The 27,573-nt window shown below is 39.2% G+C and overlaps 1 protein-coding gene across 1 annotated transcript; it reads left to right on the forward strand.

Annotated features, from left to right (window-relative positions):
• Window positions 1–110: 110 nt before the first annotated feature.
• zdhhc3.L (zinc finger DHHC-type containing 3 L homeolog) lies at window positions 111–26,814 on the forward strand (the record flags this gene model as incomplete). The annotated part of the gene is given in 7 exon segments (NM_001093641.1): window positions 111–203; window positions 9,491–9,820; window positions 19,199–19,323; window positions 19,443–19,539; window positions 21,191–21,272; window positions 22,171–22,301; window positions 25,274–26,814. Coding segments are annotated over 6 exon segments (897 nt in total). The 3' UTR covers window positions 25,433–26,814.
• Window positions 26,815–27,573: the final 759 nt, after the last annotated feature.

Consider the following 27,573-nt stretch of genomic DNA (forward strand, 5'->3'; position numbering starts at 1 on the left):
ACTTGATGTCATCAGCTTGCGGACCAATGTTATTTCCCTGTTCTCCTCCTTGTGCAACTGTGGGCGCGGTGGTGAGAGTCTGTCCCATTTCGCCTGCATCCCGCCCACTTTCTACACTGGGTCGGACAGACTAGGTTGGAAACTCCGGTGCAAGACACTGGCCTATTAGGAAGAATCAAAAGAAGAGGAAGAGGCCATTGCCAGTGAGTAGATGGGGATAGGGGAAGGTGGAATCCTTATGATTGTGATAGGACGCTCACGCTACTAGCGTTGTTGCTGTTGTCATGGGCAGAGGTGTGAAAAGGTAAAGCAGCCCGTGATCAGCCGGTGTGACTGCATTTCTATACAAATCTGAAATGTAATATTTACCCTTTGCCTGTATTGAATTACAGCATCTAGTTTGCAACACTGAACCTATAATGTCATGTTTTTTAGTCTTAGGGCACTTTAACTATTAGACTGGTTTGTCTTTCGTGATATGCAAATAGTTGCTTAGTTGTAAGCCTTACTTTCCAGGGTTTACACTCTACTCTGCACAGTTGCTACCATGGAAAATACAGCAGTAGCCTTTAAAATATATCCTTAAAAAACACAAGTGCCACAAATATCCAGTAAAATATATCCTTATAAATGGTGTTTATATCAGATACAATTGGTGTTTAGTGATGTCATTTGTGTGACATCATCTTGTAATTCCATGATGTTTATAAATGCACGCCTTCTGCAATGTACCTGTTATATGGTCATGGAACGCCTCTGTTACTTCTCTTCCTATATTTTTATATATTACAATAGAGGGCACATTATCCCCTTTGTAAAAGGTACTTCTTGATATTGATGACTATAAGACACCTTGCATCTTGTGTATTATAAACTGTGTACTTCATGCTGTAAAACGTCCGTATTTTATATTATAATTCACAACATGATTACAGATATATTAAGACATAAGATGTATTTGCCAACTGGCCTTAGTTGCACTTGCAAGAATATCTAGGAAAATAGATAATCAACCCCACAAATCTCGCCCAAAATTCTTTCAGTTGGGCTTCTCAGAGAAAAAGAGCAAACTGGACTTGTGGACTTGAGTTTTCACTTTTCTCCATCAAGTTCAGTCTTTTGTATCTATATAAAAGATGCTTAACCCAATCTGAAGCCTCTCTAATTTGCCTCAGATTTGAAAAAAACTTCCTAAATCCACAAAGAAACGGGACTAGTCCCTGGATAATCAGGAGCTATTTTTTCCCTTGCTAAAAAAGCAATCCAATCCCTTTCTTGAAGCTATTGAAAATATCTGCCAGTACGCTGGAGAGAATTTCACAGCTTGCACTTTTAGACTTTTAAAATGGAACCTCCTTTCTTCTAAACGGAATGGATGCTCTTGTCTCTGCTAGGAGGACACACTGGTAATTAAAGGATTATAGAGCTTATTATATGGTCCCCTTATATATTTATACATAGTTATCATACCTTCCTATAAGAGTCTCTTTCCCAGTGTAAAGAACCCAAAACCTCGCCAGTCTTTCTTCATAACTGACTTTCCAAATCCTTTACCAGCTTAATGGCCCTTCATTGGACTCTCTCTAATTCCGTAATATTCCATTTGAGTGCAAGAGACCATAATTGTATGGCATATTCTATGTGCGCCCTTACCCGTGCTTTATAAAGAGGAATGATGGTCCTCTCCTCCATCAAATCTATTCCCCTTTTCAATAAGTCATGGGTCTAAGTAAATGACCTCTGAAACCTGCTACTTCCAAGTGTATAGTAGCTTTGGCTTTCTGATATAAAAAATTACATTAGGTTGTGCTTCTTTTTAGCTCACATTTAGCGCATGCAACCTAATGTTGGTTAGAAAAGGAGACATCTGGGCTATTGCATGGCCCATTCTCACAGGCAAATACATGTCTTAGGGCTATTCCACACGGGGAGATAGCGACGCGTTTGCGGTCGCGGCGACAAAGCGCCGCGACAGTCGCCGCGACCGGCGCAGGCGACAGTTTTGTATGGGCGCCTATGTAAAAACGCCTGTGCTAACCACACGAGGCGATGCGCTTTTCAACAGTCGCCTGAAAATGCCTCGCCAGGCTTTTCAGGCGACTGTTGAAAAGCGCATCGCCTCGTGTGGTTAGCACAGGCGTTTTTACATAGGCGCCCATACAAAACTGTCGCCTGCGCCGGTCGCGGCGACTGTCGCGGCGCTTTGTCGCCGCAAACGCGTCGCTATCTCCCCGTGTGGACTAGCCCTTAGACATGGTCTCTATGTATGTAAGTTTTGCTACTGCCCTTGTTTTGTACAAGAAAAGCTTTACTCTTTTAATGTTTTATCCCTTAGAAAAAGCATGAAAATCACCCTAACCTGTAGGAAAGTTTACAGCACCCAAATTAGTCCTAAGTAATGGCACACGGTATGTTTGTTTTAAAGTAGTATTCTAGTGTTAGGTAAGATACAATCTAGGTAATACAAGACACCTTTGGATCATTTTACTTGCTGTTGTATCCATGCCAAATTATATCAGTTAGTATGTGTTGCTGCCGAATTTCACTAGAGCTAATCTCAGTGCTGCGGCCATTTATTATAATCTTGCTTGCAGATAAGTATATTCTCGTGATAAATCTGTATTTCATGGTATTAATTCAGTAGTACAAATCATTGTTTTTTTCCCTCGGATAAAGTCTTAGGAAGCATGGCAATGCTGGCCTTGGCAAGTTACTAAAGGCTTCTCTGTCCTTTTATTATCAGTGAAATAGAAAGGCAATTCATTTGTAAGCGTGCTGACTTCTGGGCGGGTAAAAAGGCCTGGCTTGTCTTTGTGCAGGTGAAACTGAGCAAGTCATTCAGGATTGTGTTTCCTGGTTTTGCCAGCAATTATCTGTAGCTCTGTCTGGGTGGAGTTTCGATAATACTTCTGCTTCGTGCTGAACTTACCTGAGTTCCGGATCCTGTTCCAGGTATGCTGTTTCAGTCTGTATTCTCGCCCTTTGGATTCTTAGCTTCAAAGGGAGGAGATCTACATATACACAACTCATTTATAAGGTTTGTTTCTTTTTCAGAATCTTCTAGAGGGCTTTTAATGTTCAGTTTTCCATTTTTTGATGTGTCATCTTGTTGCCACTATAGAAAAGTTCATCGTGATAGCACAGCCAAGAATATAGTAGGTATGTAGACTTGAAAGGACAAAGAAAACCCTATGTAAACATGATTTTTTTCCCTTAGTACTTGAATATAGGGTAGTGGTAAAGGCCAAAGGTGCCTAGAGCTACATCTCTATTACATGGTAAAGAAAACCACTGTGTAACTTTAGCCTAACACACACACACACACACACGCGACTTCTCATAAAAAAAAGCCACACACAGGACTTCTCATGAAAAAAAGCCACAAGGGCTGTGGTTTCGGCTACCAAACTGTAGCTGTCCTCAGGAGGACCGGCTACAGTTTGGTAGCCAAAACGATGAGGAATAAATCCACAGCCCTTGTGGCTTTTTTTCATGAGAAGTCCTGTGAGTGCGGTCTTTTTTCATTTATTATATGTAAGTCTTTACCAGCACCCAGGCTGTTAGCTTTTTCTCTGAGGAGTGCACCATTTTGGATATATATATATAAATTTTATTTAATTAAATTTGGGATTCGGCCAAATCCTTGAACTGAATCCTAATTTGCATATGACAATTGGGGATAGGAAGGGAAAAACGTGCTTTTCAATTTGCTGTAGTCTTTCACTAGTACACTTGCTTCTGTGAAGTCAAAAGCGTGGCTTACTGAGCTGTATGTGTATAGAGATGGGAGACCAGAAGTACAACCACAAGGAACTCATTGTGATCCCCCCTCCTTTTTTTTAAACTGAATAATGTCCTTTTATTTTAATGTGCTGGTTGTAAATAAGATTGGAGAACAAAAATTATCTGTATCCTACCATAGTTTGTAAGCCAAGGAAATGAGGAGTGCACAAATAGAATGTGCCCATTTTTAAAATCAAGATGAAAATTATTTTTAAATTGAACTTGTAGATACATTTTGCAGCATGTTTCATATATTATTACAGGAATGGGGCCTGTTATCTAGAATGTGTGGGACCTGGGGTTTTCCGGATAACGGATCTTTCCTTAATTTGGATCTCCATACCTTAATTCTACTCATAATCATGTAAACATAAAATAAATCCAATAGGCTAGTTTTGTTTCCAATAAGGATTGATTATATCTTAGTTTGGATCAAGTACATGGTACTGTTTTATTACTACAGAGGGAAAAAAAGGAAATGATTTGTAAAAATTTGGATTAGTTGGATAAAATGGAGTCTATGGCATATGGACTTTCCGTAATTCTAAACTTTCTGTATAACAGGTTTCCAGATAATGGTTCCCATACCTGTACTAAAGATTATGCATCAGTATACATATGTAAGATGCTAGATGGAGATGCTGCTATTAACCTTTAAGCTGAAGTTGCAGAAATATGGCAATCGTCGTAGTTTATTATTGTCCTGCTTTAAATCATCAATCTAGGGATATAGGGAGTGGAGGTTGAGTACAGGTAGTATTAATTATCCTAGAATAGATATCACTGCCTGCTTATACATTAAGCATTTAACGAGTGACCATTCATAGAAGGAATTATTTTCAGTTGACTAACATTTGACTTCTGTGTACACAAAACCTCTTGTTTTCATATATACAAATAAGGGGCAACCGCCATATTTCCTTGCTCTGCAGATGCAGTCTTTGCACAGCGCTATTAGGTATATGTTTTTGTTGAGGTTTATGACAGTGGGAAATATGTATCAGGGCAGCATGGATTTATTTGGTACTGTGCATGCCCTACTGTCCCCATTTATTTGTATAGCATTTATTTGCTGTTAATATGATGATAATGCTATGCAAAACAGCGAGGACGAAAGAAGGCCATGTGCAAAGCTTCTTCAAGCTGCACTGTCTGGACTGATCCTTACTGCTGCTTAACTCCAATTCAGCCAGGCACCAAGCAATCCAATCAGCTGAATTTGGTCTGCAACTTGGTGAGGTTCATTTTGTGACATTTTGAGTGTGCCTAATTTTGCTTTCGACTAGAATTTCTGCATTTTAGTATACAGTTACAGACACTAAGATTCATTTGCAACTCCCTGTGGTGTCTAATTAAAAGAAAAACAATATAGTAGCACATGGACCTGTTGTTGAAAGTGGTGGGCATTAGCGTAGCAGTATTTTTGGTTTTTTTGTACAAAACTTCTTACTGTCCTTTAATATATTGATATTGGTGAATACTTAGGAGCCATTAAAAACCAGAAAATCCAATCTACATCTAGCTTTTAAAGTAGATGAGGAATCTACATAACGAGAACATACATAGGCTTTAACCAATTGTGCCTTGGTACAAATAGGATGTAGATCTATAGATCAGTAGAATGGAGATCGTTAACATGAAGCTAGCCTATCAATGGTAGATTGTACTGACTTTTTTTTTTAAAGGATATTGCATGTATTTAATTAATGTACTGTTCCCTTGTGATCCTTTAAAATCCTCAAATGAGTGACAGATTATAGAAAGAATCATTATGTAAAGTCTTTCTTTAACAAGCACCATAGATAAACTATAAAATATTAATTTGTTTGGAAAAGTGCCTGTACTTAATATGCAATACAGCCAAAACTAGCTTTCTATTTTCTCTAGCAAAGTTTATCATAGCATGTCAGTGAAATATAACGTAATTACACTTGCAAATAAGTCATGAGACCGCATGCAAAGGTTTCCTACCATTGTGACTCCACTCAGCTGAGTTAATGTATACAAAGTCCAACCGGAAGTACATCTTTCAATATTTAATGGAGTTTATTACTCCTGCAGTATGCAAATGGAGCAATAGGCCTTCAACTCCAGCTGCAAACCATAAAAGGTTCATACACATAGGAAACCCTGTTAATTTCAGAAATCCTGAGACTTAGTGAAGTATTCTTGCATTCTATTTCTTGGGTGAAACCCTCAAAACAGTATAAAATCTTTAAAGGATATGGAAAGCTACCGAAGCAGTTTATTGCCAGTAGATTAGCCGCAACAGTACAATATCAGATATAGTCGCCCGGCGACTAATCGCCTCATCTTTGGGGCAATTAATCTCCCCAAACTGCCTCCCCGTGTCTTCCGCAGGCTTTAATGAAAAAATGCCTGTGCCAATGCACTCGCGGCGCTTCGACTTCCAAAGTCGACTGAAGTTTCCTCACGAGTAAACTTCAGGCGAAATGGAAGTACTGCGAATGCATTGGCGCAGGCGTTTTTTCATTAAAGTCGGTGGAAGACACAGGGAATCAGTTCGGGGAAATTAGTCGCCCCAAAGAAGAGGCGATTAATCGCCGGGCGACTAAATCTCCCCGAATCTCCAGGTGTGCCCTTACCCTAAAGGAACAGCAACACCATAAAATTATAGCGTTTTAAAGAAAAATGACAACATAATGTACTGTTGTCCTGCACTGGTAAAACTGGTGTGTTTGTTTCAGAAACATGACTACCCTTTATATAAACAAACTGCTCTGTAGCCATGGGGGCAGCCATTCAAGCACAGAATACACAGTATATAACATAACTTCTGAAGAGTCACATTGTATATTAAGGAGCCTATCTGTTGTGTATCCTGTGCCTTTTGTCCTTTTTCAACTTTGATTGGCTGCCCCCATGGCTACACAGCAGCTTGTTTATATAAACTATTTTAATCTTTCTGAAGCAAACCAACCAGTTTTACCAGTGCAGGGCAATAGTACATTATATTTATATTACTTAAAATACTCTCTAATGTTTTGGTGTTACCGTTTCTTTAATAGCAGTTTTCCTAATATGTAGTACGATTGACTTGCCACAAACTTTTCTCTCAAAGTACATGGATCCCTGCTTTTTAATCAGGAATATTTACTGCTTTTTTATAGGCAGTACTGTATTGAAATGTTTTGAATTGTGTTTGTATAAACCACACCCACTTCTTACACAGTTTTAGAAAAAAGTATTCACCTATATGAAGAGAGATAGAGTTGTCTGACTTGTTCGGCTTAATTGGATGAGTTGTAATTAATGCGTGTGTAACTCAGGGATTTGGATGTTTGCACAATGCTAGCATTATATTGTGGGGCTGCACTGGAAATCTTGATAAACAAAATAAAAATAGACGGTACTAAATATATGGAAATACTACTATGCTTGGGGAAAATGTCACCTTTCAGCAGGACAGTAAGCCCAAATCTAGGGGCATTACTTTTGTGGTGCAAAAGTACCATCTGATAAAATTTTAATTTGGCTTGGAACAGATTGGTGGTTTCTCCTCCTGAAAAAATGTTGCATGTGACATTAGCCTAATGCTACCTTTGTTTCAAGGAAAAGGAAAGTTAAAATCACCTGGGGGGTGTGCCAAATTTAAGGCACCCCCTGTAGATTTTATAGTTTACCTGATACCCTGGACCAGTGGCCTGTTGTCAGAAAACTGCACCGGCCCAGTTTATTTGTGTGCACAGAGCAATCCTCTTCTTCCACTTCTTAATTTTCCTGTTGCAGGGGCAGAAAAATGCATGGTACAGTGAAGCTGGCTTTATGCTTAAAGTTTGCCTTTTCACTCTGCAAATGCGCATCTGGCACGAAGAAAGAAGGTATGCAAAAAGATCGGCCATGATGCTACTCCAGAAATACCCCAGGCCGGTTCAGTTTTCTGCTAATAGGTGCACCGGGGCAGGGTATCTGTGAATATAATCATTGGATAGTGCTTAACATTTGGTACCCCCCCCCCAAAGTGATTGTAACTTTTCTTCTCCTTTAAAGGGGTTTTAAGCCTTCCAAACACTTGTTTCAGTTCAGTTATCAGATTCACCAGAAATAGATATTTTTTTTCAATTACTTTACATTTATTTATTTTATAATTTTTCCAAAATCAAAGTTTAATGTCACTGTCTCTGGTGTTTGTCTGGCAGCTCAGTAATTCAGATGCAGACTGTTAGGGGCACATTTACTAATGGTTGAATATCGAGGGTTAATTAACCCTCAATATTCAACCCTCGAAGTTAAATCCTTTGACTTCGAATATCGAAGTCGAAAGATTTAGCGATATTCGCTCGATCAAACGATTGAAGGAATAATCGATCAAACGATTCAGCCCCTTGGATCGAACGATTCAGCCCCTTGGATCGAACGATTCAGCCCCTTGGATCGAACGATTCAGCCCTTGGATCGAACGATTCAGCCCCTTGGATCGAACGATTCAGCCCCTTGGATCGAACGATTCAGCCCCTTGGATCGAACGATTCAGCCCCTTGGATCGAACGATTCAGCCCCTTGGATCGAACGATTCAGCCCCTTGGATCGAACGATTCAGCCCCTTGGATCGAACGATTCAGCCCCTTGGATCGAACGATTCAGCCCCTTGGATCGAACGATTCAGCCCCTTGGATCGAACGATTCAGCCCCTTGGATCGAACGATTCAGCCCCTTGGATCGAACGATTCAGCCCCTTGGATCGAACGATTTTCCTTCGATCAGAAAGAAATTGTCTAGAAAACCTATGGGGACCTTCCGCTAGGCTAACATTGATGCTCAGTAGGTTTTAGGTGGCGAAGTAGGTGGTCGAAGTTTTTTTTTTAAAGAGACAGTATTTCGACTATCGAATGGTTGAATAGTCGAACGATTTTTAGTTTGAATTGTTCGATTCGTGGTCGAAGTAGCCAATTCGATGGTCGAAGTAGCCAAAAAAATACTTTGAAATTCAAAGTATTTTTTATTCTATTCCTTAACTCGAGCTAAGTAAATGTGCCCCTTAATGTTACAATTTTGCTACATTAGTTGATACATTTTTCAGCAACATCTCTGGAAAATTAGAAACTATTGTATCAATTCTAACAGCTGCCTTTAATGAAACTCAGGAATTCTGCTCAGCAGGGACAAAGATAAGAAATGTATCAACTAAATGTATCAATTTAGAACAGTTTACAGTGTCGGTGCACCTCCCTCCTTCCCAGAGCTGCTTTAGAAGTAATTGGAAAAAGTCTTCCAATCTTCCCGAACTGCCTTCCGCCTGCTAAAATGAAAAATTTGCGTTGCGTCGATTTCCGAAGTCGCCCAAAGTTTCCACATGACTCCACTTAATTGCCGCAGCCGATCTCCCCGAATCTGCCCATGTGCTAAAGCCCTTATGTCTACTAGAAAATGTGTAAACATTAAATAAATAAACACAATACACTGCTTTTGCTTCAAATAAGGATTAATTATATCTTCGTTTGGATCAAGTATGAGATACTGTTTTATTATTACACCGAAAAAGGTAATCATTTTTTAAAAAAATTGATAAAATGGAGTCTATGGGAGATGGCCCCATAATTCAGAGATTTCTGGATAATGGGGTTTCGGATAACGGATGCCGTACATGTACTGAAAGTACAGCAGGTAAAAAGGAACTTGCATGTTCGAGCATACAATTAGCTATGGAATGAATATATAACATTAATGTTTAACTTGTTTGTTTCAGGGTAAAATATGGACTATAAAGCTTATAATGTTGACACAAAACCACCGCTTCCGTGATATCGAGAGGGCAGCTGTATACCTCCAGCCAGAGAAGTGTGTCCCTCCACCTGCACAAGACTCCATGGATAAAGTGTGGTTCATCAAGGACGGCTGTGGCATTGCATGTGCAGTAGTGACCTGGATGCTGGTTTTCTATGCTGAGTTTGTGGTCATCTTTATTATGCTGCTACCTTCCAAGGATATCATTTACAGTATAGTCAATGGGATAGTCTTTAACATGCTGGCCTTCCTGGCTCTGGCTTCACATTTTCGAGCCATGATTACTGATCCTGTAAGTATTTCTCAAATTAATATGTTGCCCTGTTTGATTTTTATTTGCAATTCAATCCCCACATTCTTAAACATTTTATACATTTGGAATATCTGTCCATTTTCATCAAATTGGTTCTTTCATACCCTTGGAGGGGACAAGGTAGTTGTATCACCCTATAGGCCTCAAATCGTTCGCTCAATTATATATATCTGTATTCTTATAGAGTTATTGGATCTATTATTTGGAAAGTTTGGGACCTGAGGTTTTATTGTAGTTTGGGTCACCATACCTTACAGAATAAATAAAGATTTTTTTTTTCCCTCAAAAGATTTTAAACGGCCCCCACAATACTTTTCTCCCTGCATTCAGCCTCCTGTCATTTCTAAATCACAAGGTCTCTGTCTGAAGAGGGCTGTAATCCGGAACAGTAACATCAAAAAATGAAAGTGTTTTAAAGTAATAAAAAAAAAAAATACAGTGTTGTGTTGCCCTGTACTGGTAAAACAGCTTTGTTTGCTTCAGAAAACACTGCATTGTTTGAACCTCAAATTCAAACTGTAATCCCCTGTAGTCACACCTGAGACCCAGACTGAAACTGCCCACATTGTTCACCTGTTCACACTCATACAAACTGCTCAAGAGGCACCAGCACTGTATCGCTGTATGTAGTACATCTATTTCCTGCTCTGTTCTGCCCTGCCTATGCTTCATGTGTGTCTGCCATACTTTGCCTTCCATATACCCCCTGTGTGTCCCATACTCTGCCTGGTGAACATTAGCCTAGTATTTGTTCTGGGGGTTTGTTAGCTTTTGAAAATTATTGTTATTGGCGCCTAAGGTGTTAATCATGTGTTATCCACAGGGGAGGAGAAGGTATGTGAATTTAAGGGAATGTGTTAATTTGATTAGTATTTTTCACATATGAGTGATAAGTGATATCCCTGCACTGAGCACCAACCAGGGGGGCGGGCCAGGGCAGTACAGCAAATGCGGGCAGTACGAAGGGGGGCGGGCCCGGCTGCGTGTAACGCACCAGGGCCCGCCCCCCTCCAGTTACGCTACTGAAGGATGTTATGTACTTCAAAACTTCAAAATAATTTTGAATTCAATTTTGGAATAATGTCAGTATCCGTTTCATTGATAGATAACTTTTAAACAATTGAGATGTATTTCTAATGTATATTTTGAAAGTTATTTACAATTACATTTTCTTTCACATCCCCTGTACCAAAGAGCTATAATTGCTGCTTATCTTTGGGGTTCCACAGGCATAACCTTCCTCTTCCTGAGTTAATAGGAACGTTCACATTTTAGGAATTTGCAAAAGAAAAGTGTTTTCTCATTGAAGTAAATTTAAAAGGTATCACTACAGCAGTGATCCCCAACCAGTAGCTCGTGAGCAACATGTTGCTCTCCAACCCCTTGGATGTTGCTCTCGGGGTCCTCAAAGCAGATGCTTTTTTTGAATTCCAAGCTTGAAAGCAAGTTTTAATGGCATAAAAACAAAGTAAAGTGCCAAGCAGAGCCTCTTGTAGGCTGCCAGTCCACACAGGGGCTACCAAATAGCCAATAATTGCCCTTATTTGGCACCCCAAGGGACTTTTTCATGCTTGTGTTGCTCCCCAACTCTTTTTACATTTGAATGTGACTCACTGGTTAAAAAGGTTGGGGACCCCTGCACTACAGAGATTAAGTTGCCCCTGCAAGTTTACACCTCAAATTCAGACTGTAAACTCCTGCATTGTTCACACATGTAACATCTATTGTTCGTACCCCTAAAACCCTGTACTGTTCATACCTCAGACCCAGACTGAAACTGTCCACACTTTATACAAATTGCTGTAGGGGCACCAGCAATGTGCATTATTATGACAGGGGCCTGCTTTTCCAGTCCAAAATCACAACTGCACCAGCATATTCTGCTGTTCAGTAGAAGGATGTGTATATCAAACAACAAATAAAAGATAGTGATTCATACAGTGTGGAACAAGGGACATGTACTGCAGGTTATTTATATCCCTAGCAGTGTGTTGAAGAGAAACCATACCCAAAACCTACGATGGTCCTGCAAAAAATCTGGATGGTTATTTTATATGCCCTAGTTCAGGGGGTATGTTCATTTGAGATCTTTCCCAGTTCTCATAATAATCTCTGAAATAAACTGCAGCTGTTATGGTATGGTATCCATTATCCTCAAACCCATTATCCAGAAAGCTCCAAACTACAGAAGGGCCGCCTCCCATACACTCCATTTTATCCACATATCTAAATTTTTAAATATGATTTCAAACTAAGATATAATGAATCCTTATTGGAAGCAAAACCAGCCTATTAGATTTATGTAATATTTACATGATTTTCTAGAAGACTTAAGGTACGAAGACCCAAATTATGGAAATATCTGTTATCAGGAAAGCACCAGGCCCCGAGCATTCTGGATAACAGGTCCCATATAAGACAAAGAGAACCTGAGAAAACACATGCGTTATTACTGCATTTATTTAGTGCCCTGGCACACAAGGAGACAAGTCGCCCCAAAATTAATCTCCTCTATCGACTAGAAGTTTTTTCACGAGGCAACTTTTGCTAACTTCCGAGAGCTGAAGCTGCCTGTTAGCGATCTGTTTTCCCGCCAGCGATTTACATTTGGACGAGATTAATTATTTTAATTCTGTTCAGTGGCTGTGTTTTTGTATTAAAGGGTCAGGGTCTTGCTGCTTTAGTGAATGCTGAAAGGCATTTCTGGACTCTGCATGTTGGCTTCCTTTGCTCTTCAAATATGTAAACTTCAAAGGGTAAATACACATATTCATTGTTCTGAGTGCATTCTTACTTGCTGAGGGAGTTACACATTGTCGAACAGAAAACGTTCATGAGAGGTGCTTAAACAATCCCAACACCATGGCAATTTCTAGGGTTTGAACTTCAACACAATCCATTCTTCTTAGGCAACAGTTGTTTGCCTTAAAGTACCAGTAACGTCAAAAGTTCAAACATATATATATTTTTGATGGTTTATATTAATAATTATACGGTTGTATTGTCACATGTATGCCAGCTTTACAGAGTCATTTTATTGTCCAAATTTAAAAAAAACATTCCTTTTGTGCCATAATTATCTGTACCATTCTTTCTTTTATGCTGAACATTACCTAACGTTTCATATGTATTACATCAACAGACTTGCCCTAATCTCTCTTAATGCTTCCACATCATAAAAGTAATAACCATTTATTTGTTACAATCCTCCTTTCATAAGATCATGTTGACTTTGTGTCTATAATGTATTCTTGATAAGAACATCTTAATTGCCCTTCAGATATAATCCTTGCTGCTGATTTAATTTCCTGGATGTTAAAATGGCCATACACATCAGATTTTATTTGTCATATGACTGATATTGATAGTACGTTTTCATGCCACGATTTAAAACTAACATTCAAATTTAAACTGTTGGATTAAACTAGGAAAAATAAAAATCTGATGATGTTCTGGCCATTTAATTGACAGACCACAGTTGAATGAAAGTTCCCAGGGACAATCACCCATGCATATCGTCATACACATGGGCGTCCTCATATAGGGGCAAGGGGGGCACTGCCCCCCATGGACTTGTACTTCATGCCTATCTTGCCCATGTGCATCTGTAATGGCACAGCCCAGGACCCTGAGGGAGAAGGCACGTCCCCCGCCGCACGATCATCGGTGTCAGACTGGGACACTAGGGGCCCACCCAAAAACCTTAGACCAGGGGCCCACTCTCAGTACTATTATTCTTCCTCTCCTCGCTCAACCGCTATTCTCCTAGTCTCTTTTCTTTACATAATATTATACGATCATCTATTATTCCATCTATTTAGTCTTTTTGTTCTCATAGAAATAAAGAATGACCATGAAATATGCCAAATGTTTAGCAGCATGAGGGCCCACTGACACCTGGGCCCACCGGGAGTTCTGCTGGTATCCAGGACATCACTTCCGCCAACCAATTGCCTGCATGATCCCTTTATCTATAATATCCCTCATTCATACTGTATGTCTAAACTGCTGCTCTTGCTGTCCTTTAACCACCCACAGTCTCAGTATTGCCCTGTTGCTTTATCAGCTTTTTACAGAGGGAATTGTGTAATGCACTTTTAGCTTGTATAACCTTCCTCCATACAGTACAGCTCGCTGTGTTCATTCCAGGAGCCCCTGTGTTCATTCCAGGAGTCTGATTCTCAACATCTGTTTGATAAACCCTCTATAGATTTTACCTTCTTACACTAATAAATGGGTGTGATAAAGGCTGGGCAGTGTCAAGTCTATATAAATATCCCACCTAATCCAGCTGCAACCCAGTATAACTTGCCTTTGTTATCATCTACTGAAGAGGCTAAATTAGTAGATTCCTTCCTAATTCCAGGGAATTTTAGAAAACGTAAGGTAGAAAACAGCATGAGATGATGATTCTAAAACAGAATTTGGTTGCAGATCTGCAAGCAACTGGTTTTCTCTCTAAATATTCAATTTCCATGGCTTCCTTAAACCAACACAGACCATCAGGGCCCTTCTAAACTGTGGGGCTGGTCCTTTTCCAAAGGCCCAAAGGGAAGAGTTGTCCAAAGGCCAGTTAAGGTGAGATTTGGGAAGGATGTTTATTGGCTCTCAGTATTACATAGGTTCCTATAAATCCTATGGAGGATAGTAGGACTAACACAGCAGTTATATGTTGTTTCATTGTTAGGAACCAAGGAGAAACATAACCAATGTGACCATTTCCTGCTCTATAAGAGCCTTATTCTAACTTCTCTCCCTCCCCCGCTATATGTTATCCCTGCCATATCCCTAGCCCAATACCCACAATAAAGATACACACAATGACTTTGTGGTTAATCTGTGTAATCCACAACTTAATTAATAATTAGATAAACTGCGCTTTTTGATCGCAAGGAAGGCAAAAAACCTCTGACAAGCGAATTTCCTTCACTAGAGGGAAAAATTCCTTCCTGACCCCTTAAAGGTGAAAGTGCAGTGGATGAAAGGGGGGGCATCACTGGTGGAATTGAGATGCCCCATACTTACTGATGTTTCCTGAGGCTGTGGTGCCTAGAATGAGGCGCATCGGTATTTGGTACCGAGGAAACTGCTGGTGGTGCTGGTATCGTGCGAGTTGTTCTGAGGACCATCTGTAAAACCAAACAAGATAAATCAGACTATGTATTCTTTTACCTTAGCAAGTGATATCCCTGTAAAATCCTTATATGGGTATGGGACCTGTTATCCAGAATGCTTGGGACCTGGGGTTTTCCGGATAACTGATCTTTATGTAATTTGGATCTTCATACCTCAAGTCTACTATAAAATCATTAAATAAACGCAATAATATGGTTTTGCTTCCAATAACTATACCTAAGTTTGAATCAAGTACATGAAACTGTTTTATTATTACAGAGAAAAAGGAAATCTTTTTTAAAAAATTGGATTAGTTGAATAAAATGAAGTCTATGGGAGATGGACTTTCCGTAATTCGGAGCTTCTTGGATAATGGGGTTCCGGATAATGGATCCCACACCTGTACTATTTAGGCGCACATTAAGCACAAATCAGGTGATTAAGCAAAATTAAATGATTGACCACGTGTGGGAAAGAAAAGGATGGATTATATACTGCACCTGAATATCTCTCATTGTACTTAATCAGTATGGCCTTGTTGCTCTTCTCTAGGTCTTTGTAGAGGTGTATCTGTAGTCCTGCCAGAACTCGTTCTTAAGGTGTCATTTCCACCATTTTGTAATCTTCACACAGTCCTTGGCCATCCACAGATCGTAGAGTGCAAACCTGATGTCATTGGTGATCTTGTCCCTGATGCACTCGAGATAAGGGCCCGCGAGTGGATCCTCAAAATCCCTGATCTCAAAGATGTCCAGATCAGGCAAGATCCACCGTGAGTGCTAGAACAATGTAAGAAGTAAGAAAACATTGAGGTCAGGGCACACACTATGCTAAACCCTGTCAAATTTCTGTTTCGTTGTATTCACACAGAAGATATGCCATGTTTAGCATTGGGTTAGCCCCTCCTTTAACCCCTTGGATACCTTTCTCAGCAGTCAGAAAATAAAATGAGGAAATTAGCTGTGAGCACCTTTACCTTTTCATAGCGCCACTGGTAGTAAAGCCTGCTACTTGCACTCATGCCCATCTTTGCTGTTCCTGTAATATAAAATAGAGATTTGGGAAGTTTAGAGGTAACGTAAAGATGTAAGACCCCCACATAAACACAAAGAGCAAAGGGTAAAAACAGCAGCATGTTTACACCTTATTTAATAAGAACCCTTTTCATTCAGAAACTATGGTTTTAATATGGTTCCAATTAGAAACAAATGCTTACTTATGTATATAGAATGCCCCTCCCCACCAGCTCCCCTTGTCCCCATTTTAAGACAATACCATCCCGTTTTATTTGGTCCACAAATCAGCCCATTATTTCTGTCAGGGCCCTTCCTCTGGATCAGCAGTTGCACAAAAAGGTAGACCTTGATGGACGTGTGTCTTTTATCAGCCTCATCTACTGAGTAATACATATTACAGATGGGAACAGGGCTGCTATTAGAAATCACAGGGTCCCATACTACAACATTTTCTGGGCCCCCTGGGCCCCGACCACACTTGCGCCCGAGCCTCACCCCAGATCCCACCCACTCCACATCATAGTTAAAAGACCACACAGACATCAGCGCTAAAAAGTAACCCCCCACACACAAGTTATAAAAAGCTATTGATAGTCAGGGTCCCCCTTATAAGTAAAAAAAAAAAAACAAAAAAAAAAAATTGGTGCCAGGGTCAAGAGCATTGGTGCCAGGGCCCCCTCACAAGTAAAAAAAAATTGGAGCCCCAAATTTTTTTCTTAAAAAAAGAATTGGGGCCCCAAAACATTGGCTGTTTGTGACTTGAAAAATGGCCGCATGGCTTGGGTGTTTTCAAGGTGGGCCCAGCTCTTTCAAAAGTGCAGCACTGCTGGGCCCCCCTTCATGCCCGTCCCGGGACACTTGTCCCCCCCCCCTGAGGGTGGCCCTGGATGGGAAAATGCAAGACCCTTACCTTCCTCCAAATAACCCACAATGGGTTGGGCAAGTTGTTCTGCTCCTGATGAAAGTTAAAAAGATTTTGTGTTTCTTCTTTATCTCCTTCTGCTCCTGGGAATCGCTGAGAATCACTAGGAATCGCTTGTATTTCACTTTATGGGGAGAGAAAGAGAGAGAAGAGATTGTGAACTATCTATAGTGGATAATGTACCCCTACTGTAAGTTATAAAGATATTATAAGTCACCGAGGAGTTGTGTGACCATATAAATATATATACAGGTCACATAACTCCGAGGTGACTTCTGATATCTTTATACATTTCTAGTAGGGGGTACATTATGCATTATAATCTACATTTTGTGGGGGGGTCGGAGGGGTCGGCATCAAAATTTTGGTCACTGGCGTCATTTTGGTCGCTGGTGTCCAATTTGGGCGTGCCGGCTTCAAATTCAGATGCGCTGCCTCAAATTAGGTTCTGTTATAAAAGGCACGTTCTGATGTTTTAATTTAAAAAATACATTAAGGGTGCCTTAATATAAATACACCCCTGTCCTCTCCCAGAGATAACACGGCTCCTAAATCAGAAGCAGTTTCTGGAAACCACAGATATTTTGTATGTACAATACTGTAGCAGGCGCTGAGGAAGGCATCCACCTTCCAAATCAATCTGACAAGGACAGTGTTTGCAGTGCTTCCTTTAATGAGGACTGAGAGAAAAACAAATTGTTTATTGCATAATATTTCCACACACTCTCTCTCTCTCTCTCTCTCTCTCTCTCTCTCTCTCTCTCTCTCTCTCTCTCTCTCTCTCTCTCCTCTATATATTTATAGAAAAGCTGTTGTTAGGTTTGTGTGGAAACCAAAATCTGGGTACAAGTAATTTGTGTAATATGTTTTCTTCCTTGACCCTCCCTGGAAAATTTTCTGTGGACGCCCATGGCAATACATTCAAGATATTATAGGAGCTTACAGGTTTCTGAATAATAGATCATGACATTTTTACGGCTTTAGCTTTCTTTTTATACTATAGCTTGGCTCCCTTTCATACACTCCAGAAACAGGAACTTTGTTCTTTTCAGTCCATCACAAGGGTAAATATTGCAGGATAATATGCAGAAATGAGTGTTGAAATCTACGCTTAGCAAATACCTCTAGAGTACAGCTTAAAGTGGATTGAAAGCAAAACAGACCAAAATTCATCAGTATCAAACAAGAAATTGGTTGCTTGTAGGCGGCCTGAGGACAAGTTCTCCTTTGTTTATAGCATCTGCGTTCTTTCATTTTATTCTTCGCTGTGTGTATTTATTTTCTGCCTTAAGGGCAGAGACACACGCGAAGACTCGGGGAGATTAGACGCCCTGCCTTCCCGTGGGTTAGAATCTAAATTGCTGGCGGGATTTTGGAAAATGAAGCTCTCCGTGTGTCATCCCACCGGAGAGAGATTATTCGCCCAAAGATTTGGGGAGATGACCGTAGTCGCCCAAAGAAGAGGCGCTTTGTCACCGGCGACTATAAATCTGCCCTTACCCTAAAGGAGAAGGAAAGTCCTTTTTCACTTGGGGGTGCCAAAAGTTATCGCATTTACTTACCTGACACCCTGGGCCAGTGCACCTATTAGCAGAAAAATGCACCGGCCTGGGGTTATTCCAGTGTGATCGACTTCCTGTTTCTTCTTTCTTCTCACGGCTGCACATGCGTAGTAGAGCGAAAAGCCAAACTTAAAGGAAAAAGATGGCTATTTCGTTCTACTGCGTATGCGTCTGCCCCTGGAAATTTGAAGTAAAAAAAAAAGCAGCAAGGCGATCGCTCCATGGTGCTCACTAGAATAACCCAGTGCACCTATCTGGAGAAAATTACACCGTCCCGGGGTTATTCTAGTGGGCACTATGGATCGATCTGGTAAGTAAATGCGATTGTTTGGGGTACCAACAAGTAAAAATAACTTTCCTTCTCCTTTAAATATCTGTTTATTTACCTTTATGCAGGGTAATGGAATACAAAGTGATCTGTTGCCCATATAACTGCCATTGCCTGCATTTTCCGCTGGTTACACTATTCATATGTTTCACCACTGGCAATGGTCTGCCATTACACTTAAAGAGATTGTTCACCACTCCTATAAGATACTGCCCCTTGATGCTTCCAATCTAAGGTCCTTATCACTCTTACATAAAATGGTTGCGTTTTATCAGGAGGAAGTTCATCCACTGTGCTAGTCTTGCCTTAATTAGATATATTGCAGTCTGCAAGCTTTATCCCCTCCTCAGATTTATAGTTTTAATATTAACTTTAATTTGTTGCCTTTTAAAATTTATTCTGCTTTATTTGCAGGGTGCTGTTCCCAAAGGAAATGCTACAAAAGAATTTATCGAGAGCTTGCAATTGAAGCCAGGGCAAGTGGTTTATAAATGTCCAAAATGCTGCAGCATTAAACCTGACAGAGCACATCATTGCAGGTACAATAAGCTGTGTGTCTACTTTCCACATAAGAAGATCCTGTCCAAAAATGAATCCAACTTCTCCTTTTTATATAGAGAATTCTAATCGGTTTTAACTTAATCTTTTCTTCTAATAGTGTGTGCAAGAGATGTATTCGAAAGATGGACCATCACTGCCCTTGGGTTAACAATTGTGTTGGAGAGAACAATCAGAAATTCTTTGTTTTATTCACAGTAAGTAATATTGATGCCTTGGCTTGCCCTAAAACTGTGGCTTGGGTGGGTTCAAGTTGAACAAGCAACACAAGTATAGGTTAACTTAATATCCTGCCCCTTCCAAGTTAGGGATTTTTGCCCTTCCTCTGAGGTTCATAAAAATGACCAATCACTGTAGTCCTGATCAAGTGCAGGCCAAATACAGATTAGAGGGGTCAAATATGATTGGTGAATTTTTCTAACTCACTAACTCCTCTCATTCTCATTCCATTTCAACTGTTACATATTTACTGTCTACATTATAGTTGCATGGGATCACTGCATTAAAGGGGATATATATATATATAGTGGCAAGAACAATTCACCATTGCATTATTACAGAAATTGTATGTATATTTTTTTTTACAAGTGCTAGTTTTTAGAAGAAAAAGTAGGTCCCTGCTCCATACAGCTTAGGTAAATTACATATAGGAGGATATAATGTGCTGCAGTTTACCGTGTTCAAATGTTATGCAAGTGTTCCAATAGGTAGTTTTCGGAGCAACAAGAAAGAAAGGTTTATGGCAATTAACATCAGTGCTAGTGGGTACTTCAACCAAATGGTTTTGCTCTGAGAGGAACGGGCAGTGTGCCCGGAATACATGGAGACCTAAGAGATGTACTAAATTGCAAAGGAGTGGAAGACAATGGGGGTCATTTATAAACACTGGGCAAATTTGCCCATGGGCAGTAACCCATGGCAACCAATCAAATTGCTGCATTCGTTGTTCTACTTGCAGCTGGCTTCAAAAAGCTAATCACTGATTGGTTGCCATAGGTAACTGCCCATGGGCAAATGTGCCCAGTGTTGATAAATGAGCCCCAATGTGTGTTAAGAGATGTTTATCAGTTGAGGTCATGAATAAGCATCTTAGCTGTTGCTTGAGATCATTTTGACAATATTGAGTAGGAAGAAGCAACAGGTTGTCACTGTAGTGTTTATAAGTAGGAGTCAAAGGCTACTGCAAGACAATGTCCTCAGTTGAGCATGCTATCAGTAGAAACCGTTAAAGGGGGAGAAGGGCCAGGTTTAGGTGGAAAGATGATTAATGTATTCTATTAAAGTATTGTTCTCAACTACTTGATAATAAGCAGACTTGTAACGCTACCATTTATATTCCATAAATGCTTTAGAGTAGCAGTTACTTCCAGATAAAGAGCACTAAAATCTATTTCCCCCTGTAAAAGAACTTGTCTCATGTTGTGGTACACAGTGTATATAAGGGCAATGTGAGACACGGTATTGATACATGTGTCGCTGTGACTAATCCTCATTGCAAAGAATGATTTCCTGATACAGGAATGGGACCTGTTTTACAGAATTCTCAGAACCTGGGGCTTTCTGGATAACTGATCTTTCCATAATTTGGAACTTCTTACCATAAGTCTACTAGAAAATCATATAAATGGCAAATAAACTCAATAGGCTGAGTTTGTTTCCAGATCGGATTAATTACATCTTCGTTAGGATCAAGTACTGTTTTACTATTGTAGAGGAAAAAAAGGAAATCTTTTTTTAAAATTTGGATAAAATGTAGTCCATGGGAGATGGCCTTTCTGTAATTCGGAGCTTTCTGGATAATGTCATTAACTGTGCCTTATGTCTAATAATGCGTTTGCTCTCTTGCAGATGTACATAGCTCTGATTTCATTGCATTCTCTTATAATGGTGGCCTTACACTTCCTATATTGCTTTGAAGAAGACTGGACAAGTAAGTACTGAAGATACAGCATTATTATACTTGTTATAAAGCATCAATGAAACAATAACATATCATTTTGTGAATACCCAGGTGTGTGTGACTTTGTCTTTCATATTGGTTACCAATATCTGTAGATATTGGCATTTAATATCCTCTTAGCTATTGTCCTGAGATCAGGGCAGCCTCTGCTCATGTATGTAAGCTTTATAGAGAGGGGGTGCTCCATTTCCACTAGATTTATTTTTAGTGATCAGGGTCTAATCAGAGACAAAACTTCTGTACAGTAATGTTTTAAAAGACCTGAGACTGCAGGTTTTTAATACTATTCACAGCAAATTTTTCTTAAACAGATCTATTATGCAGAATGCTTTGGACTTCAGGTTTTCCTGATTGTAGATCTTTCCGTAATGTGGATCACCATACTTTAAGCTTGCTAAAAATCATTTAACCATTAAATAAACCCAATACGATTGTTTTGCCACCAATATGTTTTCATGCAGCTTAGTTCCCATCGAGTACAAGTTACTGTTTTATTATTACAGAGACAAAGGAAATCATTTTTAAAATTTAGAATTATTTGCTTACAATGACCTTTCTTTAATTCAGAGCATTCTGGATAAGGGATCTCATACCTGTATCATGAAAATAAGCCTCCATAACAGTTCTACCTTTACCTCTAGTCATACAGAAAAGGCTGGCCTTGCCTTGCGGAATTTTGACAATTGCATTGGTCAGAATCTCAATTATCTGTGTCTGTGCAGCAAAAATCTTTTAGATACAGAATCCACCCCCAAAAAAACACTGTTCTGTTGAGAAAATAAAGCATAGGTGGTAATAATAATATACTCTTATCAATCTTTTCAATTTCATTTTCTTAATAATTCATAATAAAATGCTTTCCCCTTAGAATGTAGTTCCTTTTCACCTCCAACGACTGTCATTCTGCTCATCCTGCTTTGCTTTGAGGGCCTGCTTTTCCTTATCTTCACTGCGGTGATGTTTGGAACTCAAGTACATTCCATCTGCACAGATGAAACGGTGAGTTTTCCCTCCAGCCCTACTTATTCTAAATTTCAATGTTGTTGATGGTTGAAACAAAAACACTAGTGCTAAGATTGTTTTAATGTTTTAGCTCATCTTTTTCCATCACTATTCTTGTATGTATTTATTGTACTTGCTTCTGAAATCAGTGTAGTGTTCCTTAAAGTATACGAGTATGGCTGCAGCGTGTCATAGGGTTAATGATTGTTGTGAGAGATACATTCAGGCATGGAACAGGTTGCTAGGACGAAATGTTGCATGCTGCCACTTTTATTGAGCGTCACAGTATATTACTACAAAATCTGTGGATTTTAGTTTTCTCATAAGAAAAGAAGACCTTCTAAAATGATCTATGGGTAAAAATCCAAATAAATTATGAACACGTTTACAAGATCTACATAGAACTGCAAAGAGGACACAGTCTATGTTCTCTGTTATGTAATTTAGGCCAGGGGTTCCCTAACTTTAGCAATGTGGGTGGGGTACTTTAAAGTGGACCTGCCACCCAGACATTAAAAGCTGTATAATAAAAGTCATTTTCAAATTAAACATGAAATCCAAATTCTTTTTTTTTATTAAAGGATCCATAGCTGTTATAAACCCATTTAAAAATCTCAGCTGAATATATTCACTCTCCATTCAGCATTTACTACATGTCACTGCACTCCTCCACATTCCCACTCTCCTTCTCCATTTAATTGTGTAGCTAGTGCTTGGGGTGGACATCAGGTCCCCCATTCTGGTGCACAAACAAAATTTGGAGATGATGCTTGTCTTAATAACTGTTCACAAAATGGCGGCTGCCTGCTTGCTATAATTCTGAATTCCCATACCAAAGGAAACAAGATTTATTCAATTTATATAGTGTAATTAAAGTTTATTTTGTTTGACTAACGTGATAAAATAGGATTTGGAATTATTTATTAGGGTGACCGGTCCCCTTTAATTAATAAAGTTAGCATGTCAGGACCTACCACCTCAGCTTCGTGCCACAGATAATGTAACTTTGTTACACTGAAAGAAATTGGGTAGTGGCTTGAGAAATGTTTCTCATTTAAATACACGTTTCTCAGAATGGTGAGCTAATGGAGCTGTGTTGGGTAATTGTGTAATAAGTTTATGATTACACAATTGTAATTGAGTTGTTGTATTCCATTTATGAGCTGCTGGTAGATTGCTGTCTACCGTGGGTAAAGCCTTTTTACTCTTCTGCTTCCAGAAGGGAGAAACTTTGTTCTTGTATAACTTTTTTTTTTTCATGATCTCCATCTTTGTATGTAGGCTTACAGGAACAGAAACACTGAAAATGAAAGTGTTTTAAAGTAATGAAAAAATATCATGTAGTGTTGCCCTGGACTGGTAAAACTGATGTGTTTTCTTCAGAAACACTACTATAGTTCATATAAACAAGCTGCTGTGTAGCAATGGCAGAAATTGAAAAAAGGCTATATGGCACAGGTTAAATCATGGATAACAGATAACACCATTATGTCCTACAGAGCTTATCTGCTGTGTAACCTGAGCCTTTTCTCATTTGAATGGCTGCCCCCATTGCTACACAGCAGCTTATTTATATAAACAATAGTGTTTTTGAAGCAAACACAGCAGTTTTACCAGTGCAGGGCAACACTGCATTATATTTGTATTACTTTAAAACACTTTTATTTTTTGATGTTACTGTTCCTTTAAGGCTGCTTCCAGCCTCTCCTGCAGAAACACTGTTTTCCGCTTAGAATAATAAACAGCAAGACTAAAGTATGCATTAAATGCCAATGTAATCCTATGGAAGAATTTCTGTGAAACACTCTGCTTAATTCCAAACATGATTGCATACACACACATTCATTTGGCTTTGTGTAGAGTTGTACTGTCATCAGTCAGGTATTGACTTGCTGAGCAGTCCATATATTTAAAACAATTTTGATGTTTTTTATTTTCTGTTGGTGATACACATGTGGCACCATAATATTTTGTTGACAAGGAACAAGGACCTAACCAACTCAGATGCATTCTGTAACCTTTGAATATCCCTAACTTTCTTTTCTCTTTAATGCTTTGCTAAAACTAAATACATTTCCAGTTTACTTGTTTGACTGATCTGTGATGCTGGTGGCCTAATGGTGTTGGGTAAACCCAATAAAGCTGTAGCAGGGAGAGTAACATTAAAGGGATACTGTCATGGTAAAAAAGTTTTTTTTTTTTTCAAAACGCATATGTTAATAGTGCTGCTCCAGCAGAATTCTACACTGAAATCCATTTCTCAAAAAAAGAGCAAACCGATTTTTATATTTAATTTTTAAATCTGACATGGGGCTAGACATATTGTCAGTTTCCCAGCTGCCCCCAGCCATGTGCTTTGATGAATTTATCACTCCAATGTGCAGTACAGCAGTAAAGAGTGACATCACCCCCTCCCTCCCCCCCCCAGCAGAATAACAACAGAACAATGGGAAGGTAACCAGATAGCAGCTCCCTAACACAAGATAACAGCTGTCTGGTAGATATAAGAACAGCACTCAATAGTAAAATCCAGGTCCCACTAAGGCACATTCAGTTACATTGAGTAGGAGAAACAATAGCTTGCCAGAAAGCAGTTCCATCCTAAAGTGCTGGCTCTTTCTGAAAGCACATGACCAGGCAAAATGACCTGAGATGGCTGCCTTCACACCAATATTACAACTTAAAAAAAAATACACTTGCTGGTTCAGGAATGACATTTTTCATTTTCAGGAATGACATTTTTCATTTTTCACAGTCTAATTTAGAAATAAAAACGACATTGTAAAAATCATGACAGAATCCCTTTAAGTAACCGAGCACCTATTCCCTGGTCTTTTTCGGTATTTACACCTATGCACAGGACAGCTGTAAATGCATCTGTATCCATTAGAGATGATCTTGTCCTGTCCTAGCAAATAAACAAAAGAGACCACTCTCTTGACAAAAATTTCTAATCTTTTTGTTTCCAGGGAATAGAACAGTTGAAAAAGGAAGAGAGAAGATGGGCTAAAAAAACAAAATGGATGAATCTGAAGGCAGTGTTTGGCCATCCGTTCTCAATAGCGTGGCTTAGTCCTCTTGCCATGCCAGACCAGGGAAAAGCAGATCCTTACCAGTATGTGGTCTGAGGGTTTCTGTGCAAGCATTTCCATGCACAGGACACTACACTTTAATATTACTGAATGTGTCATTAAAGAAATGGTAGATTTTTATTGGCTGAAAATATGCTTCCTATGAAGAAACACCCACCACCATTCATCAGTTCTGTCTGTACCTGTCTTCTGGACACTGTTGCTTCATATTCCTTTGCTGTTCAAATCTCTGCCTGAACTGTCTCACAAAAAAAAAGACTAATCCTGGGCTTTTCTTGTGCCTCTCTCCTGCTAACCTTCCTACGCAGCAGCAAACAATGCTTTCTCATAGCTGACGGTGCCAAGGACTCTTTGAAGTGGATGCACATTTTCAAGTGAACACTTGATGCTGGATAGTGCTTGCTTGGAGAGGGAACTGCATTTTTCTAATGCCTCAGCTTTCCCCCCCTCCTTATGGGACTTGAAGCTGCATGTCCAGAGCAGCGTTGTATACAAATGTGACAAAGTAATAGGTTGATAAAAATATTTGCATTTAATTAGTATTCAACTGACTGCAAAGTATTTCATTTTTTTTTTACTCCATTGTGTGCAGTAAAAAAGGCAATGTTTTCTATCAAGGTCATCTGTTTGTAATCTATACATTTGTGGGTATGAAAAGCGTACGCGTGTGTGTCTAGGCGTACATATGATTGTACCGCCATCTGCACTAATCTGTTGGGAATGAATCTTTTTACTGGACATTTATTGTACCTTATTGTAACTATGATACTTGATTGTCAGTCCAGTATAGAATACAATGAACACAACATTGACCAGCTATACAGTAATTTATAGGCCAGATGCCTTGTGTTTTTTAGTATCCATGGTTCTGAGCATAACCAATCATGAAGTGGCTAGGGCTGGAACCAACCTGTCACTAACATGAGCATTAGTATGGTCATGGAAATCCGTAACTGTACAGAACACGACATATAATGTAATGTCGAATTGCTCATAGTGCTCTTATGAGCACTTTTGCAACTTACATTTAGAGGCACATTTATCAAAGGTTGAATTTCGAATTCATGTGAGTTGGTTTTTTTTTTAAATCTGAATTTTCAGTGATAAAAAAACTAGAATTATTCGAGATTTATTATACCCCGAGGATGCAAAAAGTCAGAATCTGAAAATCCACCATCTCAGACCTACTGAGGTTATATATAAGTCATTGGGAGAGGTCCCTATCCTGAAGTTTCTGTGGTCTGAGCTGGAATTAGCCAGAAAATTCGACTATTTCTGGCAAAAATATGAAAAATTCAGACTTTTCTGGAAAAAAATTAGAAAAAATTGTACGATTTAATTTTTTTTCTCTATTTTCTCAAGTTTGTCCCCAATCCTATTAAATCTAACTTTTTAATAATAAATAAAGTCAAATCGTGGATTCTAGTTTGGTCGGAGTTTTTTAAAAATAAATATTGGAAAAAATCGGATTTTGATAAATAACCACTTAAAAATAAAACAAAAATCATGTTTGCTGTATTCCTGTTGAGTCACCAGTGTTATACTGCTTTGCGGTGTTGATTTTGATTTTGTCCAGAGAATATCCACATTTAAGCAAAGAGTATATGTTTGTGTTTTGCATGTCCGTTGTGGCGGGGAAATCGATTTTATTATTATTATTATCAGTGGCTGGAAGCTCTGGCATTTAACCTATCCATTTTCTATTTGAAGAATCTACAGAACTGAATTCCAGTGTAATTGTGGCAGCTGATGTTTCTGCTAGTGCAAACTCTACTACGCTGATATGTCTGTAAATCGCATTATGGGCATTGCTTGAGCTTGTACCTATTTGCTATTCAATTGTGCACAATTTAGTTTTCCCAAAAAGAATACGTGCAAGCTTTCCCTGTGGTCAGTGTCGGTTGTGTGTTTCTGTGTGTTGCATTGTGTGGCTCAGTCACAGTAAGGCACAATAGGTGTCTATATTAATGAAAAGAGCACACGTGTGTAGTTATATGTTATGTATGGTTTTGGCTCTTAGTACTGTGTGCTCTGTTTAGCGAACAGGCCCCTAAAATTCAAGTTACATGGCTGAGAGTTTTTTTCTAATTCTAATGGTAGTGTTTAGATGTATCTACCTCTTCTATAACATTTAGGCTGTTGTGTAACCTGAACAAAAAGCAAAATCTAAATGAATT

Source organism: Xenopus laevis, chromosome 6L (genome assembly GCF_017654675.1).
Source record: "Xenopus laevis strain J_2021 chromosome 6L, Xenopus_laevis_v10.1, whole genome shotgun sequence".
NCBI lineage: Eukaryota > Metazoa > Chordata > Amphibia > Anura > Pipidae > Xenopus > Xenopus laevis.